Source organism: Cervus canadensis, chromosome 15 (assembly GCF_019320065.1).
Source record: "Cervus canadensis isolate Bull #8, Minnesota chromosome 15, ASM1932006v1, whole genome shotgun sequence".
Taxonomy (NCBI): domain Eukaryota; kingdom Metazoa; phylum Chordata; class Mammalia; order Artiodactyla; family Cervidae; genus Cervus; species Cervus canadensis.
In genome coordinates this window covers 42,089,864-42,117,582 of record NC_057400.1, presented here as the reverse complement: position 1 = coordinate 42,117,582, position 27,719 = coordinate 42,089,864, and the positions used below count along the sequence as shown (strand labels likewise).

At 42.3% G+C, this 27,719-nt stretch overlaps 1 protein-coding gene across 1 annotated transcript in view; it reads left to right on the top strand.

The window, feature by feature from the left end:
• Positions 1 to 412: 412 nt before the first annotated feature.
• The window catches only part of DPP4 (dipeptidyl peptidase 4), an 82,086-nt gene continuing 54,779 nt past the window's right edge, over positions 413 to 27,719 (top strand). Inside the window, exons 1-5 of the mRNA XM_043488062.1 lie at positions 413 to 740; positions 1,265 to 1,352; positions 22,341 to 22,436; positions 22,842 to 22,933; positions 24,225 to 24,305. Coding sequence (XP_043343997.1) covers positions 735 to 740; positions 1,265 to 1,352; positions 22,341 to 22,436; positions 22,842 to 22,933; positions 24,225 to 24,305 — 363 coding nt within the window. The 5' untranslated portion in view covers positions 413 to 734. The remainder of the gene's footprint in view (positions 741 to 1,264; positions 1,353 to 22,340; positions 22,437 to 22,841; positions 22,934 to 24,224; positions 24,306 to 27,719) is intronic.

Sequence of the window (27,719 nt, the reverse complement as noted above, 5' to 3'; positions counted from 1 at the left end):
ATAAGTGTTAGTGTTGTTATTTCTGACATCTTGATGAGAAGGTAAGCCTGAAAGACAAACCAGAAATCCCTTGCGGAGAATCAATCCAGACACTTAAGTCTCAAAGTGCCATCCACAAGCGAACAATCACTTTTTCTCTCTCTGCCTTCCAGGAGCTTTAAATACCCTAGAAATCCCCAGCATACCATTCACTGGCAAAGGACAGAGATCTGGGTTTTAGTTCCAGCTGCCAGCAGTGAGCTCTCTGAGTCTGCAGAGCCCCATAGCCTCTCTGGGCTAAGTGCCCTCGCTTGTCCACTCGAGATTGCGGGAGTTTCAGTGAGGGCGGGCCATGCTCTCCCGCCGACCTGCAGCCTCCGGGCTCCAAGTCGGATGCAGGGCGCCGGCTCGCCGCAGCTCGGGCTGTCACACCCCTCCGGCGCGTTCCCGGGACCTCGCACCCTGCGCGTCCGGCGGCCGCCCAGTGCCCCGCGCGCCCATAGGGTGGTGCCTCTCGGGCGCCCCCAGGCCCGGACGCCAGATCTCCAGGGCCAGCGCGCCTTCTCCCGCAGCCTGCCTGCAGCCCTTTATACCCAGCCAACCCGGCGCTCACTAATGTTTAACTCGGGGCTGAAACTTGGAAGTGCCTTGTGACTACGCGCCTGGAGCTCCGGAGCTGCACGCGCGTCCGGGGGCTCGCCAGACTTCTGCCTGCGCTCCGGCTCCGAAACTTCAGTTTCGAAGCGACGCAGACCATGAAGGTGAGTGATTAAAGGGCCCCTCGCCCCGCAAAGAGCCCCAGGGGTGAGTTGCAGATGCCTCTTCACTCAAGTCTCCCCAGATTACTCCCCACCCCCACCCCAAAGCTCGTTGATCGAAACCAGGGGCTCTCATTAGGCGGAAGCTCCAGAGCCACCCTCTGACAGGTGAAGGGACGCCCCAAGGCTCGTGGCTCGCCCTCGGACCCGCGGGGCTAAGGACCCAGGGGCCGAGCCTTGGAGGACCTGGAGAGCCACAGGCAAAACATACTCCAGCACCCTTACTTGGCTTCTGAGGTGCGTTTAGACGCAACATGAAATTGCCCGGAGGCCAGAAGTTCAAGGGAAAGCGCTGTGGCAACCTCCGACTCGCGAGCTCCAAACCCTCCCAGCCCCCTGCGCCCCTCGCCTAGTGCGCGCGCGACGGCAAACTCCGCTGCCTCCTGTGCAGCCCGGGCCCCGACCCTCTTACCCAGACTGGGGCCAGATGGCTGGCTCTAACTGGACCTGACCTGCCCGGCTTGCAGACACCCTGGAAGGTGCTCCTGGGATTGCTGGCGATCGCTGCGCTCGTCACCGTCATCACCGTGCCCGTGGTTCTGCTGACCAAAGGCAGTAAGTTTAAAACATTTGAAAAAGATAAGACAGTTGGAGACCGGGATCAGGTTCTATTTTAACATTCCAAGGAGACCTAGGAATTTTGCTGGGGACCGGGTGGGACCAGTGTGCCCGGTAGTGGAGCTCAGACTTCGCTGGTATGATTGCTGCTTCTAGTGTAGCCGCTAGATTCGCTTCGTTGGTCTCCAGTGTTTAGGCTGCGAGAGCCCTGCACCTGCCACGTTTTGCATATGGCAAATACATACTTCCTGAAAATAAGGGGAAATTTTGAGATCTCTTTTTATCAAATTTAAATTTAGTACCTTTTGAATCTCAGTTTTTTTTTTCTTAAAAAGAACTTTCATGATTGTGATCTTCAAAGAAAAAGAGTGTTTAAAGATCCCAACGAGCTGTAAGGATGTCATGAGGGGAGGGAAAAAATTAAGAAAAAAAAACCCAAATACAGTTTTGAGAAAAGAAAGTCCATAGGGAACCCAGGTGGTTTTCCCTAAAGCTGATGGAAAATATCACCATGTCCATGGTGATATTCAGAGGAGGTGGGATCAGTTATGTTTGGTGGAGTCTTTCATTTAAACCCACCTTGACTTCTTTTCGCTTGCTTCACTGTTTCAGTTTAGTCCTAGTTTTTAATATAAAACATCCATATAATGAAATGCACAGTATTGGATGCAAACAAATGAGAATAACTAGTTTGGGTCTGCTCTGGCCCTACTTCCTTTTAAATAGTTATTTCCTTTAAGTATTCACATTCTAGTCAGTTAACTGAAGTGCCTTCTCTGATGGTCTAGTCAACCAGGAAATGTGTAGACAGTGCTTATATACCGGGAGGTCTTATCTAGATTTCAAGGTGACAGTTCAGAATTAGTTTGTAGAACCATCAAAAACCATGTTTGGCCAGCAATTTCAGGGCCAGGGCAAAGGTGCCAAAGGTTAAGTAACTGAGTCTGTTGACCTATTGATAATGACTTTCAGTAACTTAAAAAAGCCATGGTTACCACCATTTTAGGCTGTTAAATGGTGGGCATCTGTCCACTTTCTCAACTCTTTGTTACAAGCTGTTAAAATATAACTGCTTTCATAAAGTGGTACTTTGTATATTTAAACAACCACACACACACAAAGCCTTCCTGTGGGGAAAGGATGGGTCGCCCATACAATCGGTAAATATTCACATGACCTACATTATGTTCCAGGAACTGTGCAAGTCGCTGCAAATCCAAAGATTAAATTTTATAAATATAAAGACCTCCAACTTCAGGAAGTTTACAAGCTAGTGGGAAACAGATATGCAAACAAATCAAAGTAACCTGGATAGTCTGTTCATCTCTAACATATTGTGAGGCACTCAGGCCTCCTTGGCAGAATGGATGAAACTGTAATTATCAGAACTTCCCTTCAAGAAAGTTGAAAGGAATAGCAAACTTTGATAATAAGTCACTTGAGATGGCAGTGAAATGAGTTAGGGGCCTGAGTCATGCAGCTGACTTCCGTGGGATTTGTTTAAGTTAACTACAGGATTTTGTTTTGCTGGAAGGAGTATACAGACTGGGGAGAGGCTGTCTCGCCATTTCCCTTAAACCATACCTAGTCTCTTCTCCAAATGAAATTTGAACAAAAATTTCAAAGACATTCTCTTGAAGGGGACTTCCAGAGAGGTTCACATGTCTCCACCTAACTTTTATTATGATGCAGTGAAGAAATTTAGAGAGGCTTGAGCAAACTTCTCAGAGTGTTAGGAAGATCACTTCTGGGAAAGAGGTCTCACAAGAGGTTTCTTTTGTGAGGAGGTCTGAAGAGTTAATATCAATTCCTGGAGGTAAGTTTTCAAGAAAATTTAGAATGACTTGTGAGTCATCTTAGAGACACAATATCACCTCCTCTATCTTGGATCATACAAGGACTCAGCAAGAGAGAAGAGTGAGTGGCAGGACTTTAACCTGTGGATGATGGAAAATTCTAGTGTGCCTGCAATGTGGGGCAGGACAGTGGGAAGGTGGACTGACATGGCACAAGGCTAGAGGGGAAGAAAGGGAAGTGACCAGGAGACTGATGATGTAGAGTAGAATTTGGAGGCTATGGGGATACTCAGAAATGTGTATGATTAGACTTTGATAATTGGAAACATAGGGAGATAGGGTGGCTGAGAACTCTTAAACTACTGGGTGGAGATGTGGTTCCATTGTGTGCTTGATTTACACTTAGACAATCAAATTATTTTTCTCATGTATTTTTTAATTGGCATGTATGTATATTTGAGGAGAAAAGGGAAATTATCTTGTTTCAACTCCTCCCTTATCATAAGGAGCAAAGATAAAAGCTCAGCTTTTTTGCTAAGCCAGCAATACCATTTCTGAACCATAATAACAGATAACCTTTTTACAAAGGATCCAGACACGTCACTCAAGAAGTGTCCCTCAACATTGTCCATCAAGGTTTTAAAGTCAAAACCAGAAAGGAAGAGAAGAAGTGAGGTGGGAGAGAGGAAATATAAATGAAAAGGAAAGGAAGTGGGGGAAAAAAAGAAAGAAGGAAAGAGGAAAGGAAGAAAGATTTTGATAGAACAACAAAATAAAGTTTTGGATTATGTGGAAAGCAAAGAATTAAAAAGCCAAGAGAAAAAAGAAGAAAAAATGAGCAAACTCAAGTTCATCCCCCAGAGAGGTTGGTTTAAAAGGTTAAGTGTTTCCATATGAAGAGCTGACTTAGGCAGAACTCTGAACACACTTGGAGAAGAGAGAGAGAGAGACTGAGACAGAGAAAGAAAAAGGTGTAAGCTTAATACTGTTCACAATTTTTTTTTAGAATAAAAGCTCCTTGAGGTCAGGAGTTATGCATTTCACCAGGTAATATTAAAAGTTTACCTCCTTCTGTATATATAATAACAGATTGAATTTTGTGTTAAATTCCTCAAATACAGAAAAGGATATTGCATATTTAGACATTGTTTTTCAGAGAATCAGCAATAAAATGTATAAAAATAATTTACTCATAGTGGAATTGAAATCTTCATGGCTTAGAGGCAATAAAACCTTCTCACTCAGTATTTGCGATCCCCTTAATTCCCTCTTTATGATATATTATAGGCTGAGTTTTTTAAATAGTTGTCAAATTGTTTTATTATTGAGTTTTGTTATTTGCCGGATAGTTTTCTTACTGGGTTTTGTTATGGGATAGAGACATATCGGTTTTTCTTGTATTCTTTCCACTGCTGTAGCAGTGAATTTCCTCAGTATCTTCTTTCAGTGCATAGGAAATTTGACTGCTTTGCCATCCACCAGTAATAAAAGAAAACCCAAATGTGAAGGAGGAGACAGGAATAATCAGAGAAAAAAAAGATAACATCTATGAAGTTTGCCTGAGGAAGTCCAGGATCTATTCCAGATTTAAAAACACAGAAGCAAGCCTGAATGAAAGCTTTGTGTATTTCAGAGGACAAATTCTAAACAAAGAGCCCTGTAAAAGCTCTAGCTGACTCCAAGCTCACTCAGTTATCAAGCTTTGTCGAGTGTTCCTGAGGTCAGTGGGTTGGCCTTTTTCAGGCCAGCTATTTTGGCTTTTGGTTCCCTAGCTATAGCATGTGCCTTAAATTTCTCTATCTTAGACATCTTGCCTCTCATCTTAAAAGGGGTCAGAAAAAAGGAAGGCTATTTGCCTAACCGATGGTCAGAGAAAAGTGACATCAAGAGACTAACTAGAGCTAGATCAGTGTACTTGAAATTTTAAGACTTAAACTGCTGAACCTAGGAAATGTGACAGTAAGTACATGCAGGACCACCTTCCTTGTGGAAGAGAAGGTGCAAAGATGTATTAACCAACACAGATTCACTCTGTGCCAGGTACTGGGCAAGGGTGTTGGATACACTTCTCATTTGATCCTTACAACAACCCTTTGATAGAAGTTATTATCTCCAGGTTTACAGAAGATTTAGAGAAATCTTGAGAGGGTGCTTTAGTTATTTATTACTGCATAATGAATTGTCTCTAAACTTAAAACAAATATTTGTCATCTCACAGTCTCTGTGGGTCAGGAATTTGTCAGAGGCTTAGCTGGGTGATTCTGGCTCAAAGACTCTCATGCGGTTACAGTCAACACATCATCTGAGGCTTAACTGGGGCTAGGTAATCCGCATCCAAGCTCTCTTATGTGGCTGTTACCCAGAGGCCTCAGTTCCCTGCCAAAGGATGGGCCTTTCCAAGCAGCTGTCTCCCCTTAGAATGAAGGATCTAAGAGAACAACCAAGTAGGAAACCTCAGAGTCTTTTTGACCTAGCCTCAGAGGTTATGTGCCACCACTTCTGCTGTGTTCTATTGGTCATACACACCAACCCTGACTCAAAGTGAGAGGGCATTGCACAGGCTGTGAATATTGGGGTGGGGCTCATTGGGGCCATCTTGGAGGCTGGCTACCAAAGAAATTAAGGAACTCACTCAAAGTTCCACAGAGTTGGGATTCATGCTCAGACACCATGCTTCTAGAGTTGGTACTTTGTGATCAAGTATAAAATGAATGCGGCCATATTAACATAAATTTGACAGCTTCCTCTCTATATGACTGTATTTAATTTCATGACTGCTAATCCCTGAATGCTAAATGTTCTGGGGGAAAGTGCTTGCTGCTGCCACCTCTATTCCTACACAAAGCTGTAGAGATGCAATGACTTCCAGTCCAGAACTGACATGCCACTCTTTTTTTCTTTTTTCTTTTTTTTGACTGTGCTGACTGTACTGAGTCTCCCTTGTGGCCCTTGCTCTCTTCATGATGGTGCACTGTCTTCTCTAGTTGAGGCAAGCAGGCTTAGTGGCCCTGCAGCATGTGGGAATCTTAGTTCCTGGACCAGGGATTGAACAGGCATCTCCTGAACTGCGCAGCAGATTCTTTATCACCAGGGAATTCTTTATCACCTCTCTTCTGACCAGTCTTATAGGTGTTTTCAGTGGCGATAGTTGGTCCAGGTTTAGTACTTACACTGGATTACACGTGCTTCTAATGCATGCTGTGTCATTTCATTTGATCTTCACAATACAATCCAGGTCAGAGAAGGTATTAATTTCCTGACTTGGTACACTGAATAAAACTGAGGCATAGAAGTTTAGTGCTTTGTGAGGAAGTACTAGTACTTGGGAATTCAGATCCTGTAACTTCTAGCCTTCCCTGAGTCTGCTGATTTCCATGTATGCTCAGTCACTTCAATCATGTCCCACTCTTTGCGACCCCATGGACTGTGGCCCGCAAGGCTTCTCTGTCCATGGGGTTTCCCAGGCAAGAATACTAGAGTGGGTTGCCATTTCCTCCTCCAGAAGATCTTTCCGAGTCAGGGATCAAACCCTAGTCTCCTGTGTCTCCTGCTTTGGCAGGCGGATTCTTTACCGCTGAGCCACCTGGGAAGCCACTGATTTCCATGAATAACTGTTTTAAAGAATTACTTTGCTGGCAGCTTTTGTAACTTAATGACTAGTCATTGCTCTATGGCTTTCATTATTGTAAATCAATTATCTTGTAAATATTTTTACCTTTAGTCTTCAGAGGTCCCTTGTGACCTCCCAAAGAGGGTGTGTCACTCAGTCTGAAAGCAAACTGAAACTACAAAATCAGCACTTCTGAGTTAGCTGTTTTATTTTTGCTAAGTGCTATACTTGCAGTTATGTACTGTACTTCAAAGTCACAACTTCCTAGGAAATCTTTTCAAACTTAATGATAAACCATTTGCTTTAGCTAACTGTCTGCATTAATAAGCACAAGCAATCAAGAAGACAGAGGGACACAGGAAGGAGTTTCTCTGTTTCAAGCGTGAATGTGGCATGATCTTGTTTGTATTTCTAAAATGTCTTTGACTCTGGTCTAGATCATGGTGCAGGGTGGGGAGTGATTTATCCAGGTGAGAGATGATGCTTACTTGGACAAGGTGGTATCAATGGAAGGAGCAGACATAAGGATGCCTCCCTGGACAATTGATTGGCTGTTCCAGGCCAAATGGAGAGCTTTCTTTTGCCCTCATGGTTCTAAGCTTGCCACAAGAGCTAATCTGCAGTGGATCCTCTAACTCTCATCCTACTTGGATACATTTCCGCTTTCCAAGGTAGGGCTCTGAGGGCCTTCTACATTATGCACCCAGCCTGTCAACAGAAGGTCATTCTTTAATCCAGAAATATTTATTGAGTATTTTCTACGTCAGACACTTTGTTGATCACTGGAGGTATAAAAATAATAGACACGACCCTTGCCCTCAAATAATTCACAATATTAAAAGAAGCATAAACATTAACTATGATAAAAAGCCCTAAGTGGCCTTCTAGTAAATGATCAAAGTGCTGTGGAAGCTCTACAGAGAACATGATAAATGCTGCCCAGGAGAGTTCATATGGAAACCAACCAAGCATAAAGGGTTAATAATTATTGAGCCTGGATATAATCCTTCCAACCTTGGGGCCTTGAGAGTAGACTGGCTCCCAGCATTGCAGTTCACCTGTGTGTTTAGCTCTCAAAAACGTAAAGCCCCTCCCCCCATCCCATTTCTATATGAAAGTTGTATCAGATAGAATACTTTTGGGTGCAAGTAACAGAATATCTGGCCCAAAGTTATTTAAACTATAGAGTCTTACTATAGCATTATTACTTCCCAGGTGGTGCAGGCAGTAAAGAATCTGTCTGCCAATGCAAGAGACAAAAGAGATGCAGGTTCAATCCCTGGGTTGGGAAGATCCCCTGCAGGAAGGCATAGCAACCTCCTCCAGTATTCTTGGCCGGAGAATCCCAACGGACAGAGGAGCCTGGTGAGCTAGAGTCCATGGGGTCACAAAGAGTCAGACATGACTGCATGACTGAAGACACACATTGCGTTATTGCTAGTGTCTTCTGTAACTGGAGGTGCAGAAGGAGGACCGTTCTAGAGCTGCAGTGGTCCTCCCAACCTCTTCAAGAGCCTGAGGTCTCTTTCAGCTCTGCTCTTCTCATACTGTTGGCTTTTGTTCTCAAGCTTGTCCTCTCAGGTCCAGCTGCGGCAACACATCATTTGCTCACACAACCATTTCACAAGGCAGAGAGATTGCTGTTCCTCATTCACAGTCTCTGTATTAAGGAGGAAAACTATTTCCAGAAGTCCCTCAGCCCAGGGCAGACTTTCCCGCATGTCTCCTTGGCCAGATTTGTGTCACTTGTCTATTCTACACTGATCTCTGGCAAGGGAAATGGATTGACATGCTTGCACTAGATAAATCAAGACTCATCTTTTAGGACCAGGAAGAAGCTTCTTCCTTAGCCCTTGGAAGGGGAAAGGGAACTACCTAAGTTGAACTGGAATTACCTAAATTGACTCATCTTTTAGGACTAGGAAGAAGCCCCTTAGCCCTTTGAAGAGGAAAGGGAATTACCTAAGTTGAACTGTAAAGAAAGAAAGGGCACGTCTATGTGGGCATATCAGATATTCTGTGATTGCTCATTTTTCATTACATTGGAAAATTTTAATTTGCTAACAAAAGGAAATAGATGTCAAGCTACTGATCAAGCTAGCTCGGATCTCTCAAGAATCTGATCATATAACTCTCTCCTTCTCTTCTCTCTTCTTTTCCTAACCAAATGAATTTATTATAAAACAGGGTGTTTTGATGCTGCCTTTTTTGGTCCTGAAGGAATTTTGAGCCTAGCACTTGCTTTCTCTCCGCATCCAAAATGATTAAGAATATGAAAGAATTGAGTTTGTAACATTTAAGATACAAATCAGAAAATGGAGCAGATCAGAAATATCTGAGGGAAATTACTCCCAATTTTCTCATAAAAAGCACAGATAAAGTGTTATATCTTATCCAGTTCATAAAGGGTATTTTTATTGTTGTTTTAGTCACTCAGTCATATCTGACTCTTTTGCAAACCCTTGGACTGTAGCCCACCAGGTTCCTCTGTCCATGGAATTTCCAGGCAGGAATACTGGAGTAGGTTGCCATTTCCTTCTCCAGGGGATCCTCCTGACCCAGGAACCCAAGTCTCCTACATTGGCAGGTGGACTTTTTACCATTGAGCCACCTGGGAAAAACAACAAAAGGCATTATTTGCCTATTATTTGCTCCTGTATCTCCATACTCCCATTAAAATGTAAGCTTCATGAGGGCAGGAATTTTTCACGCTTTGTTCACTCCAATCTCTAGTGCTCAGAACATTGAGGACACAGTGGATACTTTCCCAGGGCTGATGTAACAAGTTACCATACATTGAGGGGCTTACAGCAACAACAAAAAAATTATTCTTTTCACAGTTATGAAACCCAGAGATCCAAAATCAAGGTGTCATCAGGGCTGTACTCTCTCTAAAGGTTCTAGGGAAGGAGACCTTCCTTGCCTCTTCCAGTTGCTGGTGGTTACCAGCCTTCCTTGATGCTCCTTGACTTGTAGCTCTATGACTCCAATCTTTCCTTTCATTGTCACATGGCCTTCTTCCCTCTCTTTCTGCATGATCCTTTTCATTTCCCAAGTCAGCAAAAGCCTGTCTCTGTCACATGGCCTTCTTATAAGGACACCAGCCAGTTTGACTAGTCCAGCAAGACTTCATTTTTTATGTTTTTATTTTATACTGGTGGCTCAGAGGTTAAAGTGTCTGCCTGCAATGCAGGAGACCCGGGTTTGATCCCTGAGTTGGGAAGATCCCCTGGGGAAGGAAATGGCAACCCACTCCAGTATTCTTGCCTGGAGAATCCCATGGAGGGAGGAGCCTGGTGGGCTACAGTCCATGGGATTGCAAAGAGTTGGACATGACTGAGTGACTTCACTTTCTACAGCTGATTAACAATGTTGATAGTTTTAGGTGCACAGCAAAGTGACTCAGCCATCCATGTATGTATATCCATTCTCCCCCAGACTCCTCTCCCAGCCAGGCTGCCAGATAACCTTGAGCACAGTTCCCTGTGCTATATGGTAGGTAGTATGACATCATTTAACTTAACTAATTACATCTGCTAAACTCCTATTTCCAAATAAAGTCAACTTTCTGAGGTTTTCAGTGGACATAAAGTTTTTTTGGGGGGGGGTCTACTCAACCCAGCAGTGGTGGTGGTGGTAAGTCTATTCAGTCATGTCTGACTCTGTGCATCCCTGTGAACCATAGCCTACCAGCCTCTTCTGTTGCCATGCCCACTTCAAGGTGATCTTCCCTACCCAGGGATTGAACCCACATCTCTTATGTCTCCTGCACTGGGAGGTGGGTTCTTTACCACTAGCGCCACCTGTAAAGCCCACTCAGCCCAGTACAGCTTGATAAATATTTGGTGAATTAAAGAAATTATCTTAGAGCTCATGTAAAAACACATTTTTGATGAACATTTTTAAATGTTGCTTTAATTCTTACTAAAATTCTTATAATCCTAAATATGGGGTCAAGTCATCCACCACTAGATCATACTCACCTATTCATACAGTACAGTGCTAGCAGCTTTTTGATAAAATTAATTCATCCTTTCAGCTTACTTACAGTCTATTTAAGATGCGACTGTTCAGATTAAATATTTAATTAGCCATAGAAAATTACTTTATTAACTGGCAAACAATTTGGTATAGAAAATAAATACTGAAGAAGATAACTGGGTAGCAAAGTGTGATGGATGGAGCAAAGGGTAAATCCAGAGCATGAGGAGGGATCATGAAAAACTAAAGACCACAGATGTGGATTGTTTATTTCAGAAATTTGCTAAGTTCAAGAGAAGAAATAAGGAGATGGCTACAGGAGGCAGCAAGGTCAGTATTTGATAGGGGTGCACCCTGTGATTGCCAACAGAGAGCTGCTGCTCAGTCATGTCCAAGTCTCTGCGACCCCATGGACTGTAGCCCACCAGGCTCCTCTGTACACAGGATTCTCCAGGCAAGAATACTGGAGTGGGTTGCCATTTCCTCCTCCAGAGGATCTTCCTGACCCAGGGATCGAACCCACGTCTCCTGTGTTGGCAGATGGAGTCTTTACCACTAGCACCACCTGGGAAGCCCAGGACAGAAGTAAGCAGTGAAAAGGAAGTGAAGATGATGTGAGAGAAGAGATGAAAAACCTCAGAGCCTCTAAGAAATCAAGAGGAACCAGGATCTGAGCCCGAGGCAGGCCCATTTCTGACTCCCAAGTGCCAAGGAAAGGGTTAAAGAATGGCAGGACGGACAGCCAGAAGTGGAAAGCCCAGGAAGAAGCAAGCCCCTATGGTGGCTTTTGCTCTAAAGGAGGAATCATTGAATCTTTTCCCTGGAAAACTTCATACTCTTTTGAACATGTGTACTGCAGGGCCTGAGTTACTCAAGATTTGTTATATTTAAGATCTAGGAAACATGGGGAAAAGATAGGAAGAAGAGAAGCCAGTTATAAAGCTTGCATGACTACTTTTCATGAGTCTAGGGAAAAGATGAGAGTTACGAGTTGGAAGAGAAGGAGGTGCTACAACTTTCTTTCCAGAAGTCACAGAGTTGCCATCCTGGCAAAAACCACTACAGTATTGTAAAGTAATTAGCCTCCAACTAATAAAAATAAGTGGGAAAAAATATATATAAAGCAAAAAAAAAAAATAACACTCCAGAGAGAAAGTTTTAGGGTTTACAGAAAGAATCAGTGCCCCTTTAACTTCAGAGCACTAGAAAAAATTATATTCTAATGTAACCTACCTACTGTCCCAGGTTCAAATGATACTACCAAGCTGCCTGTTTAGATTATTTGCAAGCATTTCATCTAGACACTTCCATAAAGTCTAATGCATCTATGCTAACTCACAGAAACTGCCAACAAGCATTTACCATGTACCTCACTCTGCTGAACACTTAGGTTGTTTAGAATGGTGGTTATGACCACAGGCTTCAGAACTCCATTGCCTAGGGCTTACTAGTCATGGGACTTGGGTCTGGTTTCTGTCCATACCTCAGTTTCCTTTCCTGTAAAATGGGGATGAAAATAAGTTAATAAGTGTGTGATGCTAGAATAGCACACTGGAAGGTCTCTATGAGCATTTGTAATGATTATCCTTTATATCTCTGGTGGCAGAGATGGTAACGAATCTGCCTGCAATGTAGGGGGCCTGGGTTTGATCCCTGGCTTGGGAAGACCCCCTGGAGAAGGGAATTGCTACCCACTCCAGTATTCTCACCTGGAGAATTCCATGGACAGAGAAGTCTGGCAGGCTACAGTCCATGGGGTTGCGAAGAGTTGGACACAACTGAGTGACTAACACTTTCACTTTTCCCTCTCTCTATATTTTTAACATTAAAAACATTTTAACAGTCCCAGAGGCATGTACTATAATAATACTTGTCTCACACTCTTGAAAGTTTTGCTGGGTGAATGCCGGAAAGGGCAATGTCTGTGGTAGTTTTGTTTTCTAGTGATCATTTTCTTCATCACTTGGAAGACAAACAGGTGTCACAGAGAGTAGTCTTGCTGATTATGGCTATAAATCCTTCTGGAAAGTTCTTCAGTGACAAAGTATTAGAGCTTTCAGCTTCCCCAAATGAGATGTTCTCTGATCAGTTTTCTCTCCAAACTAATCATTTTTAGCTTTGATGTCTCACTACAACTACTAAGTATTTTTCAAGAGAAACCAGCCCTTTGCTAAAATAGTAGCTTGTTTCACAGGCCTCTGGATCATTTATTTATACAGTTAAGATGTTTCTAACTTTCAACTGTTTCTCATCACCTTGGATTACACTGATTAAAGTCAGTCAACATAGTGAGGAATAAAAGCCTTGTCAATATTAATTTTGGCCACTATTATCCAGTTTCTTTTATTCTCAGAAGAGTCCTAGCAAAGGGTGGGGGAGTGACTATAATCAGAATTTTTTTAAAAAATAGGACAATTTGCATTTCAGAAAGGAATAAAGCCATTCTGAGATCCTGTTTAGTGCTGGCTCCTGTGTGTGCAGAGCCTCCTGGCTCTTCACTGGGGTGAAGGCAGGGTGAACTGGGTTTAGTTCAGGCAGTCCCTTTGGGCTTGCATGTCTTCACCAGTAGCTGTAGATACCTCCATCTTGAGCTGAGGTTTGAGACATGAATATTCTGCCAATTTCACTTCTCATCAGCTTCTATATTTCTAACTGATATTGGGAGCTTTTTTTTTTTTTTTTTTCAGAATGGTTGCTGACCATTCCGAGGAATGTCCAGATAGGGTCATCAAGCCATAGCCAGGGTTGACTACCTATTTTTGCAAGTTAAGTTTTATTTGGAATACAGCCACATCCATTCATTTACCTGTGGTCTGTGGCTGTTTTCAGGCTGCAGTGGCCAACCTGAGAGGTTGCAAAGCCTAAAATATTTACCATCTGGCCCTATAAGAAAGGAGCTTCCCTGGTAGTTCAGTCAGTAAAGAATTTGCCTGCTCCACAGGAGATCTGGGTTCGATCCCCCGGTCAGGAAATTCCTTGGAGAAAGAAATGGCAACCCACACCAGTATTCTTGCCTGGGAAATCCCATGGACAGAGGAGTCTGGCAAGTTCCAGTCCATGTGGTTGCAAGAGTCAGACATGACTTAGAGACTAAACCACCACCTATAAGAAAAGTTTGCCAACCTCAGGTCTAGATATTGTCATCTTATAGCCAAAAGAGATTTTCTCATTTTACAGGTAAGATGTGTAAATCTTCACAGAGATGTGACAAATATAGAAATCACACTAGATGTTTCAGCAGGAAAATTTGATATAAGAATTGTTTATACAAATTAAAGAGCAACAACAACAATAAAATTTCTGAGGTAAGTGAGAGACAGGAGCTGTAGGAACGAGGTACCTCTAGGACTTGGGAAAAAAGGAGAAGAGGGACACAAAAGGTCTGGATTCTGAACTCCAAGGTGTGTGAGGCATGTGAGTGCTTCTGGCACCCCTGAGAGGCAGGATGCAGCAGATTCAGGTACAAGAAGAGAAGCGTGAGCCAGCACGGGCACTCCTTTGGGGGCGCATGCTGACAGAATCAGCAAGACAGAGGAAGCCCCCCTGCTCTCCTCCTCATTCCACTCTTTCTCTGCATTCCCCTAATGGCAGGACCCAACAGGAAGCCTGAGGGTGAAGGGGCCTGGGAAGCATAGCTGTAGACTCCCTTCTCAGCATTCCTGAGCAAAGCATAGATGTGTACATTTGAGCTGAAAGACGATACGTAAATGACGGTCACAGGCATAGAGAAATGACGTGTCCTGGTGACAACATGGAAGGCCGGAGCCTCAGGCTCCTGTCCTCGCTCCGTTTGGACCCAGCTGGCCCAGTGCACTGTTTTCCTACTGCCCAGTAGCTTGGAGTTCACAAAGCTCATATTTAGAGCTGTGTTCCTGTGTCTGTGTTCTCCTGTTGATGTTGTCTGGCTTTTATCTTTTCTTTTGACAAATATTTATGAAGTGCCTACTATGGCCAGACGCTGTTCTAGGCCATGGCGAGATAATAGCAAACAAAAGGTAACACAACCCAATCAGTGTCCTCCTGGGGCTCACAGGTGACCAAGAGAGGCAGACAAGTAAAAAATATAGAATGTCAGGTGGTATCACTGTTGAGGAAAAAATGTAAAGCCAGGAAGGGCGATACGAAGAGAATTTCTTAACCAGAAGATTGTAAACATTGGTTCAGGGAAGAAAGGTGAGGTTTAAAGACCTCAAGGAAGTGGGGAGCAAACTTTGGGCACATCCCAGGGGAAGAACACTCCAGGCCGAGGGTATAGCAAATTCAAAATCTCTGAGGCAGAAGTGGGACCAGTGTGTCTGGGGAACAGTGGGGAGGCCAGAGTAGATGTAGTGAAGGGAGAAGAGGGAAGGGGAGGAGGAGGATGGAGGCCAGAGCCATGACATGGGCAACCCCTCATTAAGTTGTTTCCTTTTTTCTAAACTGTTGCTGTTCTGGAAAAAGTGCATTTGTACTATTTGGTTGGCCTTTCCAAATAAACCTTTGAAAATACATTGATTACATCCCTAACAGAAGTTTGGTCATCTGACACTCTGATCTTAAAGTAAATGCATAGGGGACACAGTCCCGGGTTCAAGGGCTCTAGCTCAGTGGCAATGCATTTATCAGATGCACTTGGCGTCCCTGGGAAGTTTCTATTATTGAGAAGGGAAATCTGGTGACAGTGATTATATTCCAATACCTCCTGTGTATAACAACCAGAGAGGTGTCACTCTTCACAAATCCTGTAATTTCCCTAAGCTCAACATTTTCTCTCCATGGGAGAACACTGTGGATAGTATTAAACTTGTCAAAGGAGGAAGTGATGTTCGTTAGTACCAAGCAAATGATTCGATTCTACTTATCCTAGGTCCTTTCTCAATGTGATGCTCTTATGCTGCCTTATTAGGATCATTTGGCATATGAACACAGTGAAACTTAATTAGCTTTTATTTTATATGAACACAGTGAAACTTAATTAAAAAATAAATAAATTTGCAGTCAAATTTCTAATCTCAGCAGCACTCCTAGGTACTCCCAGGGAGAGACTCTTCTTTCATCTCTGTATCTTGATTGCCTAGCACATACTTGGAACAAGACAATAATAGGTAGTATAACCTACCTAGAGGACTTCCTAAATTTTAAATCCTGAGCCAAGAGCTTTACATCCACTATCTCATTTCATTGTGGTAGATCCCTTGAGGCTGGATAATGCTCTTATTATTTTATAGATTACAAAGTTGAAGTTTCGACACCTTCAATAATTTTCCTAAGGCTGCTGTGCAAGAATTAGGTCTGGGCTCAAATCCAAGCTCTCTGGTTTCAAAGCCACCAGGGACCCAACCCCTTATTGGTATTTGTTGACTCATTGGTGATGGGCAGCAGCCCACATATGCTGCTGGTTAATAAGGGATGTGAGCTGATTTCCAGTCAATTTCTTCTCCTGCCTTCTTGATTTTTCTTTCTCTTTTCCCAATGTCAAGGCTTCTATTTTGCTAGAGCAAATTCTAAAGTAATACTCATTTTGTTTCTTTCACATCGGTATTAAATGTTAACTGATTACCATATGGAACACAAGAACTCTGTAACCAGATATCTTTTCCCCATGTTTAACAACTTTATGAGTTTGTGATCTGTAAAGAGTACATTTCTTTTTAGTTGCATTTCATTAGCCATTTATTTACCAAAATAGTTTATCCTTCTGAAGTAGAAATATTTATATCATAGTTTCATACAGATCAAAAATGTTTAGTATTAATGAGTATAAAAATGTTCAAAATATCCTATAATCATAAAATAACCATTGGCCAAAGCAAGGTTAGTCTGTCTAAAATTCTTTTTTGTTCAGAAATGATTTTGATCCTATGACAAGGGCTCATTAAGACATCATACACTTTAAAGAGAAATTATTCTTAGGTTGAACCATTCTAAAAGTTGCTCTTCTGGATAGAAATAACATTTTCATATTGTTCAACATAATAGTTGTTCTCAGTGAAGAAAGTACAGTAAGTTCCCTATGTATGAATGAGTTCCATCCAAGAATGCATTTGTGAGTCCAGTCTGTTCTTAAATCCAACAGAGTTAGCCTAGGTTCCCAACTAACACAATTGGTTATGCATTGTATATGTAATAGGTTCCTATTATAATAGGTTTATAATACTTTTCATACAAATAACATGGACATAAAAAAACAAACAGAAAAAAAACATTTAAAATCTTATAGTACAGTACATTGAAAAGCATAAAAGTACAGTCAGTGCAATAGCTGGCATACAGGGGCTGGCACTCACATTGACATCTTTGAAAGTTTGCAACTTGAACGTTCATATATAGGGGACTGTATTAAAGTTGTTAACTGTTTTTGATTTTTAAATTCAAGGAGGCATGAATCTAGAAGTTTTGGTGTAAGCTGATGGGTAACATATGATTAACCACTCTGCTTGGGCAGCACAGCTCTCTGAACTGATCAGTCAAATGAACGGCATGTCCCAGGCCCTCCGGGAAAACCAAAGGAGCAGCCAAAGACCTTCAGGGTGCCCTGTCAGTGAGCAAGCAGACAAGGAAAGAGAAATGTGACCGTGTCCTCTGGTGTATGACAGAATAGGTTGGCAGCAAACAGTGAACTTGCTAAAGGTCAAAACCTGAACTTGGCACTCACGTCTCATAGAACTTGCTTATCTAGAGGTTTCGAAAGTATCTTCCAATGAGCGCTGCTCATCAAATGGCGAGGCAAAAAACAAGGAACATTTGTTGCTCTGCTTGTTCCAGTTTTGCAGTGGTGTTTGGGGTGTGGGGAGCCAGGACAGGGAACCCTGGCATGCAGGGTCGTTGTAAAGGACCTGAGTGAGGGTACCATAAACTGAGGGTGGCCCAGGCCTCACACCTATGTTTTGGACCATAGCAAGCACACAGCATCAGTGTTGGTATCTGAACATCAGCAGAGGGATCAGAATCATGCTGAGCAGAAGGGAGCCTGAATCTGGTGCAGATGGTGGGTGTAGAAATTCTGAGGCCTGATGACAGGATGAGTCCCGCGTTATCAGATGAGGTGGTGGGAGAGGTAAGTGCCCAGTGAGGAGGAGCAGCATCGGGGTCAGCAGGTGGCATCACAGACGACTTTTGCCTCAGTTATTTTATTATTCCAGATTGAAGTGTGCTATAAAACCTGGGCAAATACTCCCATGTGAGATACCACTTAGATAGCACCGTATCTGATCTATATTGTAGGTACTCAGTTCGTTCTCTTCTTACGAAATCAAAAGTCAGTGATAGATGGGAATTCCCTGGTGGCCCAATAGTTAAGACTTGGTGCTTTCACTGCCAGGGGTTTGATCCCTGGTCAGGGAAGTAAGATCCTGCAAGCTATGTGGCTCAGCTAAATTTTTTCTCAATAGTCAGTGATGTTTTATGTTGCTATGTCTGTCTTATTATAGATATGTATGTCTTAGTATGTGTGGACTGCTGTTGCAAAACAACCAGAGACAGGTGGCTTAAGCAATAAACATTTATTTCTTACAGTTCTGGAAGCTAGGATGTCCAAGGTCAAGGTGCCAGCAGACTTGGTGCTTAGTGTTGGGTGAGGACCCGTTTTTTGTGTCCTCACATAGCAGAAGAGGCAAGAGAGCTTTCTAGAGTCCCTTTGTAATTTTTTATTTTATTTTAGTTGCAAGACACATGGGATCTTAGCTCCCCGACCAGGGATGCTACACATGCCCACTGCACTGGAAGTGCAGGAAGTCACTTTTTAAAGGGTATTAATCCGATTCATGTGGAGAAGGCAATGGCACCCCACTCCAGTACTCTTGCCTGGCAAATCCCATGGACGGAGGAGCCTGGTAGGCTACAGTCCATGGGGTCGCTGGGAGTCGAACACGACTGAGCAACTTCACTTTCACTTTTCACTTTCATGCATTGGAGAAGGAAATGGCAACCCACTCAAGTGTTCTTGCCTGGAGAATCCCAGGGATGGCAGAGCCTGGTGGGCTGCCTTCTATGGGATCACACAGAGTCGGACACGACTGAAGTGACTTAGCAGCGGCAGCAGCAGTCCAATTCATGAGGGCTCCACCTCATGACCTAATCACCTTCCAAGGGCTTCCCCTTCCAATACCATCGCATGGCGGTTAGGATTTCAGCATGTGAATTTTGAGAGGACACAAACACTTATTCGGTTGCATGTATATGTGTGGTTGGTGTATAAATCGACCTATTTCTATAGATCTGTCTAGACATATTCATCAGCAGATAATATTTGGAATGTGCACATGTATAACCACTGATACTTTGATTTGTACTAATTTGGGGATATGTTTTACATCTGTCCATTTTAGACTAATAGCTCTTGATAGCAGGGTATTTATTCTCTGCAATAATACTCACTTTATAATGATTTGATATATAATAGGATGACTGGATGAATATAGACAATGAGGGTGTTTAGTGAACAAATCCACATTTGTAGTTTTGTAGTCCAATATGAGTTACAAATACTATTTTCTGTAGCACAAGGCTTTATTTCTTGTTTAAAAGTTAGGTTCAAGGACCAGCTTCACCCACTTGTATTTTTGCTAACAAATACAAATGTTTTACTAACCTTCAGAGGAGAAGTGCAGGATTGAATTGAAAAAAACAACAGTTAAAAAAATATATATTTTACTTAACAAACTAGGCTTAAGCAAAATCAATAAAATAATAAAATGAAGTGTAGCAAGTTTATCTGCCAAAACTGAAGGTTTTATAGGCAGAAACAAGATTATGTTATGAGATCAAATCCAAAGAAATAAAATCTTAAAAACATTTTTTGAAGGGACATTTCCTGTAAGAGAACTATCTTTCCATGGGCTGTAAAAAATTAACAAGAGAAGATGCTGCTGGGTTTGAAATACCTCTCAAAGAACTGCAGTTATAGGAAAATTATGGTAGTGGCTGATTTTGTGAGTGTTTGTTTATATGTATGTGAAAAATATAGAGAGTTTGGAAAAAGACTTTAGGGTATTTGTAATCAGCAGATGCTCTGGGACTGAGGAAGAGGAATCACATTGGCTTAACTGTGCTTATAGGATGACACCCAACACCAACCAATGAAAACTTTTTTTACATGTCTCTATTAAGGCATGGGCTTCCCTGGTGGCTCAAATGGTAAAGAACCCCCTTGTAATGCGGGATACCCGGGTTTGAGACCTGGGTTTGATCCCTGGATTGGGAAGATCCCCTGAAGGAGGGCATAGCAACCCACTCCAGTATTCTTGCCTGGAGAATCCCTATGGACAGAGGAGCCTGGCGGGCTACAGTCCATGGGGTCATAAAGAGTCAGACATGACTGAGCGACTAAGCACAGCACAGCACATTAAGGCATACCTCTGTGCCAGATGCTGCTGCTGCTAAGTCACTTCAGTCGTGTCCGACCCTGTGCGACCCTATAGACGGCAGCCCACCAGGCTCCCCCGTCCCTGGGATTCTCCAGGCAAGAACACTTGAGTGGGTTGCCATTTCCTTCTCCAATGTGTGAAAGTGAAAAGTGAAAGTAAAGTCGCTCAGTCACGTTCGACTCGTAGCGACCCAATGGACTGCAGCCTACCAGGCTCCTCTGTCCATGGGATTTTCCAGGCAAGAGTACTGGAGTGGGGTGCCATTGCCTTCTCCAGTTCTAGATGCTAAGGTTGATGAAAAACAACCCCCCCAAAACCAATCAACAAAGCCTTGTCTTCAAAGAATACATGGCCTACTTGAGTAGGTCACACAGGTAAGGCATGGAAAAAGATTATCAACATGAGGTATTAAGTGATAGGAGCCCAATGAGTAGTGTAGGGGCAAAAGTTAAAGGCAGAATTGAATGACAGAGGAAGGAAATGGAGGCTGGAGGATTGTGACAGGTGGGGAAACAGTCGAGGACATTCCAGGAAGTAGCTTAGGGCAAGGAATAGAGGTAAGTAAGCCTAAGAGGATCCACTGCCTTCAGCAAGATTAGTATGACTGGATCAGAAGGTTCTTGCAGGAAGAGAGCAGAAATAAGCCTAGAGCCTCATGTCAGATTGTGGAGGCTGCAAGTGCCAGGTGAAGGAGTCTGAATCTTCCTGTAGACAGTGAAGACTCAGTGAAAGCTTTTGAGGAAGAGCTCACCAGATGATAGTGGAACTTTAGAAAGATCATTCCAGTGATGGTGCAGTGCAGGAACTGGAGTGGAAGAACCTGATGGCAGGATACCTGGAGAAAAGATTTCAGAGGAAGAGTCAGTAGGGTAGATTGTTTGTAGGTGATGGTAAAAAAGAGGGAGACATCAAAATGATCTTCAGATCTTGAATTTGGGTCTTCAGTAACAGAGTATAAAATCACACAATTTCCTATGGAAATCTAGTTTTGGAAGGTGGACAATTATTCTAGACAAGATATGATAGGGTTAGAGTGGGACAAGTCAAGTAAGAAGGCTGAACACCACACTGGAAATGTGAGTGTGGGTGTAGTAGGCTAAGGTAATGAGTGCAGATTTTGTCATTTATGTAAGTGGAAAGTATTCCTGAAGCCGAATTCTCTGGAGTTCCCTGCAAGGAAGACTGTAGAGAGAGATGAGCAGAAAGTTGAAGACTAATTCCAAAGCATTTCTGCCTTGCAAGTCAATGGAGAAAAAGACAGTCAAAGTAGGAGATGGAAAACTAATGGTCAGAGAGTTAAGAGAAGGACTGAGGTGTCACAGAATCCAAGAGAAAGGTTCCATGTAAATTTTAATCAAGGTCAAGGAAAAGTGATGATAGAAACAAAGATCTCTGAACTGGGTGATTAGCATATCTTAAAGGTTTGTGTGGAGCAAGAGGACTTAGCAGTGAACCTTAGGGCCTCACAGAAGGATGATCTAGCTTTGTGTCACACATTGCATGGCTATGTGACTGAAAAGGTGCCTATCAAGTCAAGATATACTCAACTTGGTACATCAACTGCATATCAGAATTTAAAGACTTAATACAGAAAGAAATAATGTGAAAAATCTCGTTGTTGTTGTTTAGTTGATAAGCATGTCCAACTCTTTTGTGACCCCATGGACTGTAGCCCACCAAGCTTCTCTGTCCATGAGATTTCCCCTGCAAGAATACTGGAGTCAGTTGCTATTTCTTCCTCCAGGGGATCTTCCAGACCCAGGTATCGAACCCAAGTCTCCTGTGTCTCCTGCATTGGCAGGCAGATTCTTTACCACTGAGCCACATGGGAAGCCCTCAAAGATCTCATTAGTAACGTTTAAATGTTGATAACACATTGAAATGGTAACATATTTGATATGTTGGCTAAATAAAATACGCTATTAAGATTAATTTTACCTTAAAAAATTTAAAATATGGTTACTAGAAAATGTACTCATACTATATTTCCCTTGAGCATTGCTGATCTAGACCTTTGAAATGAAGCTCATTAATATAGCACTGTAAAACACATGTTCACATTCACTTGAACAGCTAAATGCGTGTTTACCCATCTACTCAATCCAAAATCTTTCAGGGTGTCTTTTGCATTTTGTGAATGTATTTCTGTATTTTGTGATCAGTGTATACTGTAGAAATCCATTTTGAAAACTTTTATTCAAAACAAGTTATCCCTTCATACTGAATATTTGACTTTTTTTCTCCCAACCAATAGATGATGCTTCAACTGATAGTCGCAGAACCTACACTCTAGCTGATTATTTAAAAAATACTTTTAGAATGAAGTTCTACAACTTGAGATGGGTTTCAGGTAAGGCTTTTTGGTGGAGAGAGGGGCTGATTTTTATGCTTATTTTCATTTTATGCTTAATTTCAGTTAGGTTTTGGGGCACCTTTATGGCAATGAGAATATATTCTTATTTTTTAAAACCGTATGGGAAAGTATTGTTTGCTATTTACGGGTGCAAAAGGAGATAAGACAGAAAGAAACCTTAGTATTTCTTTGACATGTACTATAAAAAATTAAAAGTGAATTGAACCCTTTATAATAATGGTGGGAAAATGAAGGCATACTAGTGTCATAATCATCAGTTCATGTTTTTCCAACTTAGACTTGTGTGAATTTAAATCTTACATTTTTATTGCATGAATTTTTAGTTTATGAAGATGTTTAATAGCAACTTGAAGTATTGATCTGGTCGTTTTCTCTCTTTAGATCATGAATATCTCTACAAACAAGAAAATAATATCTTGCTATTCAATGCTGAATATGGAAACAGCTCCATTTTCTTGGAGAACAGTACATTTGTATGTTTAATCACATAATTAATTCATGCTTTAAGGGAATTCTGGGGATTTTTTTCATAACCTTTCAAGTCATGAGTACTATCGTTTCTCATCCTGTTGGACTCTTTCTGCAGCATATGGTGCGGTGGATCTTTCTCTTCTTGGAATGCTCCCTGCCTTGGTTACTTTTTAGTCTCTTTGACGATTCCTCCTCCTCTGCCCATTCTCTTACGTGTAAGTGCTCCTCAGGGCCCTGTCTTCACTGCGAGCCTCCCTCCTCACGTTGCGTGCTCCCCTTCAGCATATTCCATGCATTTCCACAGCATCAGTGCTTCTCAGATACATGCTTGTAACACTAACCTCCTCCCAAGATCTAGACCTCTGTTTCCAATAGCTTGCTGGCTCCTGCACATGGATGGTCTGCAGGCATTTTAAACTCAGTATCCTGAGCTAAGCTAGTTATTCCCACTTCCCTCTCCTAGCAAAGGGAAGGCATCCTATTCCTCTTCCCCGTCTTAGTAAATAGTGCCCTCCTCCACGTCACTTAAGCTAGTAATCTCAGAATCCTCCTTGATGCCTCTGTTATCCCCCTTACTGAGCTACTCAGTAAACCCTATCAGTTCTCTCCTGTGATGTCAAGTGTCTCTCAGGTTTCCATTTCCACTGTATAGCCCTGGTTGAAAGCCTTGATTGACTTTGTGACAGTAAGTACTATATTATAATGTGTATCCCTCTCTCCATTTTGTAAATCAGAACACAACATTGCCCAAGTCTAAGGCTAATGCAACCCCTCCTCTCTCATCTCATCTTAGCCACTGGGTTGCCAGAGCATCTTTGGGCAAGGCACATAAGATTCTGTCACATCCATGTGCAAAAAGTAGTTCATAGCTCCATTTCTTATATTTAGACACGATCTATTTTTCTAATTGTATGTCCTCTCTTTGTCTGACACACCCTATACTGTATTCAGATTACGCTTAGGCAGTCTCTAAATATGCATGCCCTTTCCACATCTGGGTTTATACTCTTGCCATTTCCCCTCCTGAGAAAGTTCTCTATCTGTTCCTGATCCCCACCCTCACATCCATCTTTCCTTGCTTAAAATTAACCTTTCCCTCCCTGACTCTCTAACCTTGATCACCACCCACCTTGCCTCATGGTCATCTGTGTAGGGGAATGTGCCCCCTCTTCTAGACTGGAACCTCCCAAGGTACGAGACACAAGTCTAGAACCATACCCAACAATAGTAGGTACTCAACAATAGCAGTTAAATGGAATCATTCAACTGTTTTTCTTTCTACTTGATTGACAGGATGAATTTGGACATTCTATAAATGATTATTCGGTTTCTCCAGATAGACAATATATTCTCTTCGAATACAACTATGTGAAGGTAAAAGAAATGCTTTTTTACTGTGACATTTAAAGAATCCTATGAGTGTGTTATTTTATAACTGATCTCAGGTCTATGAATATTTAAGGTTATTACCTAAGTGAAGCAATAGGCTCTAAAAACTCATTAATTAGGTATCAAAAGAAGAAACGGTCATTCTCCTTCATAAAAGATAAATCTAATGAGTGTTTTAAAATAAATTCATTTTAGAGTTTTCAAATACTAAAAAGTTTAAGTAATATTATAGATGTAGACTAAAATTATAAGTTAATAAAATAGAACTCTTAAATTATAAAAGTTTACATGTCTGACTTGTAATATCTAGTAATAGACTGTTTTATTTCCTTTGTCTGACAAATAGTAAGACTCTCAATTATTTGCTTTAAAAACAATTAGATGTCTCATTCCAGAAGAGATTCTGTGAAGTGACTCAGACCACCTCTCAGCCCTCAGGTCCCACCATATACAAACCGTTCCTAAGGGGCAGGCTTGGCAGCAGTCACCAGTGCCCTGTGGGGAACACTGAGCTTCCTGCAGGCGCCCAGCCCAACATCAGATTCCCACACCTTCAGGAGAGGTTTCAGCCTAATCACACCTCGTTTTCATGTTTAGTTGTTGTTGTTGCTCAGTCACTAAGTTATTGCTCAGATGGTAGAGAATCTGCCTGCAATGTAGGAGACCCAGGTTCAGTCTCTGGGTCAGGAAGATCCCCTGGAGAACAGAATGGCTACTCACTCTGGGATTCTTGCCTGGAGAATCCCTTGGACAGAGGAGCCTGTTGGGCTACAGTCCACGGGGTCACAAAGAGTCAGACACGTCTGAGCAACTAACACTTTCATGTTTAGGGTGGCTGTCAATCACCAGTGACTGTAACTGCAGCTTTTTGATTATTCATGGATTTGACAATGGCTGTTGAGTATGAGAAGTTTTGAAACATACAAGAAAGATTAGAAACCTGTAGAGAGATTCTGCTTGAAAACAAAACACAAAGCTGGAGATCCTGACCTCTGCCTTTCTTTTCTAGAATAAAGAGTAAATACTGAGTGGTCTTATCTCACACCATCATTGGTATACTCAGGTCATGCAAACCATCCCATTCTCCATTCCCATTTGAGGATGGTGACTCCCAATCATAATATTTACCCTGGTTCATTGTGCTGGGCTCCATTTCATGGACATGAAGACTCGCTGACTAGGTCCTGCTAAACCAGTCCACCAGGAACGAATCAGAAGTTGATGCCAACTTTAACACATCTGTTTCCAATTAATGAATTAGTATTTGTTTAATTCAGTGGTTCTTATTGCCATCTACAGATTAAAATCACATTAGAAGCTTTTAAAAACTCCCAAGTGTCCAGGTCCAATCCCCACGTCAATAAAGTGAAGTCTCTGGGGGTGAAGCTGGCATCAGTTTTTTGTGTTTTTTTTTTTTAATATGTAGAGTATTTTAACGAGCAACCAGGGTTGAGATTCGCTGGTTAACAATTTCCCATGTTAAAGTCAAACATACAATGACTGTGACGTTAAGATAGAAACAGCAAGGTAAATACCAGCTCAATTTATTCTTTTGCCAAGTTCAACAAGTGCCATGTGATATGTACTAACAGATATATTTCATGGTTAGACCTTGCTGGACAACCGTCATTGGTAATTTGTATTTGTTATGTCACTGAAGTTTTCATGTGCATTTATCTTCTTTTGCTGTTTTCATTCTGTCCCCTTCATCCTGCCATCCATGTTTCCCAAGAGTATCCATGTTCCTTTGAAAACCTAAGTTAGATTATGTTGTGCCTATGCTTAAACTCTTATGATCAGTAGCTTCTCATCACTTTCAGAATAAAACCCAAACTCTAACCAAGGCAACCTGAGAACCCTGAGTGATTGGACCTCAGTCTGCCCTTATGAACTCACCACCCCCTCTCCCGATCCCCGCATTCACCACGCTTGGCCTGTGCTTACAGTGGATCACCTGGGGAGGTTTTTTCAAAATGCAGATACCTACAGCCTACCCCACGTCATCTGACTCAGCATAGCCATGGGTAATCTTAAGGACTCCCAAGTGATACAGGCTTTCCTGATAGCTCAGCTGGTAAAGAGCCCGCCTGTAATGCAGGAGACCCCGGTTTCATTCCTGGGTCGGGAAGATCTGATGGGGAAGGGATTGGCTACCCACTCCCGTATACAAGGGATCAGCTACCCACTCCAATATTCAAGAAACATATCCAGAACAAAGAAAAGTCTAGTTTTATTTCATTTCTCAGGAAGTCTATTTCCAGTGTTCTTTAGACCCTGCTGTGTGGCTTCTCCATGACTGAGCCAGCACATTCAGAAAGATCAATTCTTACTTTCAAGTTGTGGCTATAAAAAGATAAGTGAGTGAGTGAGTGAGTGAGAATGTAAATAAATAAGTACCATGCAGCCTAGTACAGAAGTTCTCATAGCATCTCCCCTCTTTGCCTAATGCTATACAGACAATAAGAGTTGCATCATCTGTGACGTGTTCACAGGAGCCCTGCTAAGTACTTCACATGCATTCTCATGTTCCCGAGATTGTTTGTCACTATCCTCATCTTCCTAAAGAGAAAACTGGAGCTTAAAAAGAAGCCTGTCTGATATTACATGTTAGAGACTTGTCTTCATCCATTTGGGTCACTATAACACCACAGACTGGGTGACTTAATAACAGAAGTTTGTTCCTCAGAGTTTTGGAGGCTGAGAAGTCCAGAATCAAGGTGGCACCAGATTCGGTGTCTGGCAAGGTCCTGCTTCCTAGGTCATAGTTGGCCATCTTCTCCAAGTGTCCTCACATGGTGGAAGGGGCAAGGAAACTAATATATGAGGAAATGAATCCCACTCATGAGGGCTTCCCCCACTCACAAGCTAGTCACTCCAGAGTGGCCCCACCTCCAGAATACTATCACATTAGGAGTTAAAGTTTCAACATATGAGTTGGGGAAAGGAGGAGATACAAAGATTCAGTCTATAGGAACACTTGAGTCCAGGTTAGAAGACTCCAAAACTTGTATTCTTATACATGATCATTCCTACCTTTGTGCTTGAACCTCTCTCTGCCATGATGCTTTTTTTGCCCTTCTCTGTGTGACAGCCCTCTGAGACCAATAATCACCTTTTCTATAAGCCTCTCGGCCTCCTCAGTTCCTAATTTGATTCCTGCCTTTCCCCACCCAACTCCATTGCATGCTCTGTGATTCTTTTCCAGTAGTTTATGTCTCCATATCCCCCATTCAATGATGAGCTCCTTAAAAAGAGGGAGCCTGTCTTATCCAGTAATGCCTAATCAAGAGGATAGGTGCCAATGTTTATAGCCTAAATAGACTATGAGTCTGTTTCAAAAGATGAAGTGAATATACAAACATCTTGGATTTCCCTTTACAGCCCCTGATAGATCTGTCA